General features: G+C 25.6%; 1 protein-coding gene across 3 annotated transcripts in view; it reads right to left on the bottom strand.

The window, feature by feature from the left end:
- The window catches only part of LOC117167611 (sphingomyelin phosphodiesterase), a 100,184-nt gene that overhangs the window by 35,116 nt on the left and 56,202 nt on the right, over positions 1-8,866 (bottom strand). For all 3 annotated transcript variants that reach the window (XM_033352671.1, XM_033352673.1, XM_033352672.1), the window contains exons 2-3: positions 2,468-2,571; positions 1,334-1,536 (exon numbers count right to left, since the gene is read on the bottom strand). In XM_033352671.1, coding sequence (XP_033208562.1) covers positions 1,334-1,536; positions 2,468-2,543 — 279 coding nt within the window. In that variant the 5' untranslated portion in view covers positions 2,544-2,571. The remainder of the gene's footprint in view (positions 1-1,333; positions 1,537-2,467; positions 2,572-8,866) is intronic.

The raw sequence follows: 8,866 nt of genomic DNA, 5'->3' as shown, positions 1-8,866 counted from the left end.
AAAACTGACGGATTTTTTAATTATATTTTTTAATGACTTTTTGTGAAGCTCCTCACAGGGATATTTGCTAGAGAGATTGATCAGATAACTGGGTAAGTGCAGGGGTGAGTAACGAACGTGTTATTTACATAAACAACGCGAGATTTCTAGATTTCTCTAAAAAAATATATACCAAATTAAACAAGTTTTTAAAGTTTAAATTGCATTAAATGAAAGTTGTCTAATTCTAAATTGTATTAAATGAAAACAAATTAATTTGTTAAGGATTTCAATCGAGATTTTAATTTTTGTTTTAATTAATTTTAATTCATCTTCTTGCAATTTAGATAGAAATATCTAAAGATTTTTTTGAAAAAACTGACGGATTTTTTAATTATATTTTTTAATGACTTTTTGTGAAGCTCCTCACTGGGATATTTGCTAGAGAGATTGATCAGATAACTGGGTAAGAGCAGGGGTGAGTAACGAACGTGTTATTTACATAAACAACACGAGAATTCTAGATTTCTCTAAAAAAATATATACCAAATTAAACAAGTTTTTAAAGTTTAAATTGCATTAAATGAAAGTTGTCTAATTCTAAATTGTATTAAATGAAAACAAATTAATTTGTTAAGGATTTCAATCGAGATTTTAATTTTTGTTTTAATTAATTTTAATTCATCTTCTTGCAATTTAGATAGAAATATCTAAAGATTTTTTTGAAAAAACTGACGGATTTTTTAATTATATTTTTTCATGACTTTTTGTGAAGCTCCTCACTGGGATATTTGCTAGAGAGATTGATCAGATAACTGGGTGAGAGCAGGGGTGAGTAACGAACGTGTTATTTACATAAACAACGCGAGAGTTCTAGATTTCTCTAAAAAAATATATACCAAATTAAACAAGTTTTTAAAGTTTAAATTGCATTAAATGAAAGTTGTCTAATTCTAAATTGTATTAAATGAAAACAAATTAATTTGTTAAGGATTTCAATCGAGATTTTAATTTTTGTTTTAATTAATTTTAATTCATCTTCTTGCAATTTAGATAGAAATATCTAAACATTTTTTTGAAAAAACTAACGGATTTTTTAATTATATTTTTTCATGACTTTTTGTGAAGCTCCTCACTGGGATATTTGCTAGAGAGATTGATTAGATAACTGGGTAACAGCAGTGGTGAGTAACGTACGTGTTATATAAACAACACGAGAAATCTAGATTTATCTAAAAATATATACCCCCCCCCCCCTCCGATTCCATCTCGAACACTATGTGATAATTATAATAGCTATAGTAGTAGTAATAATAATAATAATAATAATATTAAGTAAAAAACAGTGTTTTACCCGCTTATACTGATCGATACTCATTCCTTTGATAACAACTGTTCCCGCTGTCGGTGGTAGATCACGTAGTTTTTCTCGAAAAGGTAACAATGTAACGCCAAATTTATCAACATTACGTTCTTTAGCCCTCATCCATTCCTCAGCTAGCTCTGTCCAATTTGTGGCCTCGATTAGTGCCTCTCGCCTCATCCTTATAGGGTTTCCTATTCAAAAATTACCGAAAAATTTTCATTTTCTTACTTTTGAGTTTCGGGTTTGTAACTCGAAAGCCTGGGCTCGATTCCTGTTGTCGGTATTTTTTTTTTTTGCAATGGACTCTTTGCTTCATTTTTCTTCATGCATTTCAAGATTTATTTTTTACTAAACATTATTTGTTATTTGAAATAAAAACAAAATATTTTTAAAAAAAATATATATATATATAAATAAAAGACATTTTCTATTATTATTGTAATATTTTTAAAATAGAGGAGTGAGTGGTGTTTCTTTAACATACTATTGCATGAGGAATGATAATTTTTTAAGGAAATCACGAAATATCCGTGAAGTTTTGACTTGATTTGAAGAAATCCAATAGTCCATTGCAATAAAAAATGCTCTAGAAATTCCGTCAACAGGAATCGAACCCAGACTGTATGGCTACGAACTCGGACCGTTACCGTCTGATCTAATTGAGAATTAAAACAACAGAACCGCAAATGTTTTGATTTATAACATCGACGATTTGTTTTTGAATTATTTATTTTTGTCAATGCTTGAATTTATGATTCATTAATATAATTTAAATTACTATAAAGTTAATAATGCAGTTAATTGAGTAAAGTAAACTAAACCACATTTCAATTACAGACTACTGTAAATTTCAAAGTCGTTATTGCCAGTTGAAGGCGATCAGAAACGGAAGTAAGAAGTTTGTGCTAGACTCTTCATTGAGATTTAATTAAGGTACTTTTGACCTTAAAATTTTATTGAGATAAAAATAAGTAGATAATAAAATTAACTAAATAAAATAGAAATATATTATGACATTTTTTTTCTTTTTTTTAAATTCAGAAAATATCTTTAATAAGATCTACAAAACAAATTTTTTATAATATTTTCTTAATTTTTAAAATAAATTTTTCTTAGTCTTACCGAGGGCCGTCCACGTTGAAGCGACAATATAAAGTAAAAACAGGGCGCTTTTTGATACCCATTTTTGATTTGGCATACTATTTTTGATCCTTTGGTAATGCTACCTGAAACATAAAGAAGAATACAGGTTTTGTTAATTTTTAATTTTATAAATAAATAATATGATTCCTATGGAAAAGGATAAGCATTGAAGAAAATTAAAAAGAATTTTTGTAAGTTGAAGAAAATTAAGAATCAGTACTATAATCAAGTTTTTAAGGACCCACAAAAAAGAAATAAAAAAATAAATCTTTACATTGATGAATTCTTTAAAAAGCTTCTTTAAATTTAAGATACTCGTATGTAGGCATCAAAGACAGGAAGTCCCAATACTGTTACATCAATGTGGGTCAAACGCTGACAAATTAAAAGCGAAACAAAAAAGTAATTTTACGGTTTTTAATCCCAATTAAAATTTAAATACAAATATTGCATGAAATTAAATTAAATTAAATTAAATTAAATAAATTTAAATTTAAAGAATGCAAAATGCTAGTTTGTATTTTCCTTTCAAATTTATAACAGTGAACAAATTTCTTCCAAAGGAATATTTCTTTTTGATAAATAAATTTTCTTTGATCAGTGTTTTTTTTAATCTCAACAATTCCTACAATCGATCATTAAAATCCATTCCTAAATTGGACCATTATTAATTTAATAATTATATAAATTGGAAATTTTTAACTCTTATTTTTAATAGAATTTACACCTTTTTCTTGAATTTTGAAAAGTTCAGTTTTTAATTTTCAAAAATACATTTTCTGAAAATGAAAGAAAATGAAAATTCAACTGTTGAAAAATTAAGAAAATCGATAGAAGGAAATTCAACTGTTGAACATGATAGAAAAACCGGAAATTGACCTCTTTTAAGTTTAACTTTAAAATTTCTTCAATTTTTTCTACTCTTCAACAGTCAGAAATGAGACTTTTGAAAATGGAAGGAAATTCAACTGCTGAATAATAAAGAAAATTGAAAATTGAAGAAAATTCGGCAGCTGAAAGTCGTAGGAGAATAAAAATTCTATTGCCAATTTTCTTTAAATTTTAAGATTTTAATTTTCAACTATGGAAAAATCAAGTTAATCCAACTGCCAAAAAATGAAAATGTAAGCTGCCAAAAATTAAATTTTAAATTCGACACAGCTTCAAATTCAAATAAGAAACATTTGAAAATTAAATTTTTAACTGTTAGAAATTATCCAATAAGATAAATAGAAGAAAAGTGGAAAATTGAACTGTTGAAAAATCAATTTTCTTTTATGTTCGAAAACTCAATTGCCAACTATTCAAAATATAAAAAATTTAAAATTAAATAAAATTTAGCTTCTGAGAATTGAAAAAATAAAAACTTCAACTGTCGAAAGTGCAATTTTTAATTGTCTTTCGTCACAAAATTAAGCGTTAAAAAATCACCTATCAAAAATTCAATTGCTAAAAATTTAACTGTTAGAAATTTAACTTTTGAAACTTGAGTTTTCAATTATTGCAAATTGGATTGCGGAAAGTTGCAGAAGATAAAAACTTCGACTGATGAAAATTAAATTTTTTTATTTTTAAAGATTCAATATCCATCAATTGAAAATTTGAGACAATGGTAATTTTCAAATCTCAAAAATGGAAGAAAATCCAATTGCTAAAAAATAAGAAATAAACTAATAAGTCAAATGTCAAAAACTAATTTTAAATTTGGAACAGCTGAAAATTCAAATATGAAAAATTGAAAATTAAATTTTTAACGTTCGAACATTATTATCTACTGAAAATCGAAGAAAATGGAAAAAGCCGTTGAAAAATCAATTTTCTGAAATTTTTAACAGCTCAATTGCTGACTATAGAAAATTTCAGAAAATTGAAAATGAAAGAAAATTAAACTCCTGGAAATTAAAAAAGTTAAATTTTTAAATGCCTACCGTTAAAAATTCAACCGCGAGGAATTCAACTTTCGAAATTTGAGTTTTTAACTACTGCAAATTTAATTGCGGAAAATGGAAGAAAATAAAAAATTCAACTGTTGAAAATTAGATTCTTTTATTTTCAACCATTTAGAATTTATAGAAAAAACTATAGTTTTTATTTTTTAAAATTGAAGAATCTCCAATTGCTAAAAAATGAAAAAGTCGCCTGTCAAAAATTCAACTTTAAATTTTCCACAGCTGAAAATTCAACTATGATAAATTGAAAATTGAATTTTTAACTGTTTGAAGTTACAATCTACTGCAAAGAAACAAAATGGAAAATTCAATGATTAAAAATCAGTTTTCTTTCATTTTTAGCAGTATGATTGTTAGCTAGTCAAGATTGAAGAAAATAAGCAAATTAAAGAAAATTCAAGGGTTAAAATAAAAATTTCTTTTATTTTCAACAATTCTATTTTCAGCTATTAAAATTCAACAAACTGTCATTTTTTAAATTTGAAAATTTAGAAAAATTCAACTGCTTCATACAGAAAAATATCCATTTGAAAGTTGCGACAATTGAAAATTAAACAGTAAAAATTAAAAATTAAATTTCAAACGAAAATGGATCATTGGTACAATAATAATAGTCACTACTTTGATTATCTCCTTATGTGTAATAATGGTCCTTAACCATGAAAAATTGGTTATAGATTTAGCCATTCCCTAAAATAGTTATTTGTGTGGCAAGGGCGCAAAAACAGAGATAAAAAGGGGAAAAAAGTTGTCAGGGCGTAAAACGGACTTTTTACGCACTAGTGTGTAAAGCTGCTTAGTAGTAGATTTTTTGGAGGAGATTGCGCAAAAAAGATTCAAGTGATCCGAGAGGGGCAAAAAAAGCTTCCCGGGTAGAAAAACGTCTTTTTACGTACTAGTGCGTGAAATACTGCATGCTAGTCGAGTTGCTGAGGAGGTCGTGCAAAAAAGAATTAGGTGATCCTTCGTGTGCCAACACTGATTAAGATTTAATTGTGGTAACATAAAATAAACATTCCCTTGAAACCTTTCCATTTTTTTCAATAGGTTTTGGAAACCTCTCTAAATGTTTTAGAATTTTCTTGAAAAATAACTTACCAAATTAAAAGAATCATTTAAAATTTTTCCAGCATTCGTAAGCAATCTGTTGTATTTTCTTGAAATCTTTTTTGAAAATTTTTGAAATGACAAATTTTTCTGAAATTAGAAATTTTTCAAAAAAGTATTGGAATTCCTACAAAATGAAAAAAAAAAATTCTGTAGAAATTATTTGTTCAAATAAAAAAAATTATTAAAAAATTTTCCAAGAATTTTAGGAGCATTTAAAAAAATTGTTTTTAGCTTCATTTAATACAAAAAGCACTTATTTTGTTGCTATTTTTGAAGAAAGGAAATAATAATAAATAACAATAAAATCATTCAGCTAATTGGAAAACGAGGGCGCGCTCAATAAGAGCAATATATGTTATCCAATTCAAACTCTGCCTTAATTATAAATATTATACAAAGTCAGAATCGCCCACTGACATGTAAAGACATACTTTCATAAAAAAAGCGTACTGTCGATAATAACTCGTCTGGCATAATTTCCTTCGTTCAAGGTCAGTTGTGTTTTGATCAATTTATAGAGGATTTTATCCAGGCGCCAAAATTTCGATATTATATATTTGGGTATAATATTTTTGAGCCCTCAGATTTTTGGGCATACATATTTTACATTTCACATATAACATTTTACATATTACATTTTACATATAACATTTTATATATTACATTTTGCATACTAGATTTTACATGTTACATTTTGCATATTGTATTCTACATTTTACATTTTAAAATTTTTCGTATTTCATATTACATTTTACATATAAAAATCAAATTAATATCAAATTAATAATAATCCATACCAAATTAAACTAATTAAAAGTCATATTTAACACTCAAAATTATGATTATTTTTTGTAAATAACGATTTGCATAAAAAAAATTTTAATGTGAAAGGATTCTGTAATAATAAAGGCGAGAACTTTGTTTTTAATTTGTGATTCCTATAAATGGGGTTATATGTATTTACCTATTAATAAATTTTACAATTTTTCTGCACAATAGAATTTGTAAATGAAGATTTGCAAATACAGTCAAATCTAGATTTAGTGTTGATTTTGTGTCTGAGGGTAAAAATAAATCCAGTCATGGAAATGTTTTGTCTCTCTCTGTTTGCTTTGTCACGCTTGAATGAACACCGTACATCTCCCGCAGTTGCCCTTATCAATCTTCGTGGCGCGGCGTCAATTCTCGGAAGCACTAAATCCAGAATCACTATAACCAGATTTGACTGAGTAATTTTATTTCATGACAAAATTTTTTTCTAAAGCGTTTTAAACATTATTGATAATACAGAACATTTTAATTGTAAGTGATTTTTTAATATTATAAAATAATACTATTCATAACGATTTGCTTCCACACTGTATTTTGTAAAAGAAATTAACACTTACAAAAAATTACACACGTAAAAAAAATTGTTTGTACTGATAACCAAAAATTTACCCTTACCAACAATAAAAATTTGGACAAATTTCAAGCAACTCCGGTGTTTTTTAAATAAAAGCTTAAAGTTTGGAATTTGTTGTCACGAGTAAATTGTTCAAGAATTTTAAGTTTACAATGTCAAGTTTTGAAAATCGATTTCCGGTAGCGATCTAAAATGAATTTTCAATTCTTCAACAAACTAAAAACTTTCAACGGAGAAAAGTGGAAAATAAATATAAATAAAAAATGATTGAGACAAACAAATTATTCTACCATGAGAAAATAAAAATTTAGTGTGACATCTTTTTCAATAAGCAATAATAATTTTTTCTTTTAATATTGTGAAGAGAAGAAAAAAATTATTACTGCACTAGAATTTACACAAAAGTGACTAAGATGCTGTTGAAAATTAGTTTTTTTGACTTGAAATTTAACTCTTTTGTTGAAAATTCCTCTTTTTGGTTGAAAGTCAACTGTTTTGTAGGAAATTATTATTTTTGGTATGAAAGTTCAATCATTTGAATGAACATTCTTGCATTTAAAAAAAATTAACTATTTACGTAGAAAGACCAACTATTTCGTTGAAAAGTTATTGTTATGTTAAAAATGTATCCTTTTGGCTTGGAAATTGAATTTTTTAATTGAAGGGTTCACCTTTTTGGTTAAAAATTAAGTTTTGGGTTAAAAATGATTGTTTTCTGTATGAAAATGCAATTATTTCGTTAAAAACTAATGTATTTTGTTAAAAATTCAACTACTCAGGCAGAAAGTCCAACAAATTGCTTTAAAAATAACTTTTTTGTTCATAATTTATTCTTGTTGCTTAAAAAGTATAAAACTAATTTTTTTTCAATAAAATGAATTGAAAAATTTAAATAATAAATTCAAAATTACGAGAATTAATTGAATGAATTCATCATTCAATAAAAATTATTTCAACTTTATTGTTGAAAATTCATCGTTTTGGTAAAAAATTAACTTTTTTGTTATAAGTTATCATTCTCGAAATTCAATTTTTTCCACGTTAATTTATATTGTTAAAAATCTAACTATTCAAATGAAAAAATTAACTATTTGGTTAAAAAGTAACTTTTTTGTTGTAAATGTATCCTCATGACTTGGAAACTCAAACATTTTATTGAAAGTTCATCTTTTTATTTCAAAATGGACTTTTTTCTTAAGGTTATTATGCACGGTAAGGAAATTCAATTGTTTTGATGAAAATCCATGTATTTTCTTCAAAATTAACTATTTAAATGAAAAATTCAACTATTTCATTAAAAAGAAACTTTTTTGTTGAACATTTATTCTCTGGGCTTGAAAACTCAACTCTTTTATTTAAACTTGATCTTTTTGGTTGAAAATAAACTTTTTTGTTGAAAACTATCATTTTCGGTATGAAAATTCAATTATTTGGTGGAAAATTCTTATGTTTTATTAGAAATTGAACTATTTAGTTAGAGAGTTCAACTATTTGGGTGAAAAGTAACTTTCCTTTTTAAAAAATTTATTTTTTTGGCTTGGAAATTCAACGCTTTCGTGGAAAATTAATTTCTTTAGCTTAAAATAAACTTTTTGGTTGCAAAATTATTATTTTCGTTATGAAAATTCAATTATGAGGTGGAAAATTATGGTTTTTGGTATGACAATTCAATTATTTGGTGGAAAATTCTTATGTTTTATTAGAAATTTAACTATTTAGTTAAAAAGTTCAACTATTTGATTGAAAAGTAACTTTCCTTTTTAAAAAATTTATTCTTTTGGCATGGAAATTCAACACTTTCGTGGAAAATTCTTTCTTTAGTTTAAAATAAACTTTTTGGTTGAAAATTATTATTTTCGGTATAAAAATTCAATTAGGTGGAAAAATATAATTTTTGGTAGGAAAATTCCATTA

The sequence above is a fragment of the Belonocnema kinseyi genome, chromosome 2, assembly GCF_010883055.1.
Source record: "Belonocnema kinseyi isolate 2016_QV_RU_SX_M_011 chromosome 2, B_treatae_v1, whole genome shotgun sequence".
Classification (NCBI taxonomy): Eukaryota; Metazoa; Arthropoda; class Insecta; order Hymenoptera; family Cynipidae; genus Belonocnema; species Belonocnema kinseyi.
This window is presented reverse-complemented; position numbering and strand designations above follow the sequence as displayed.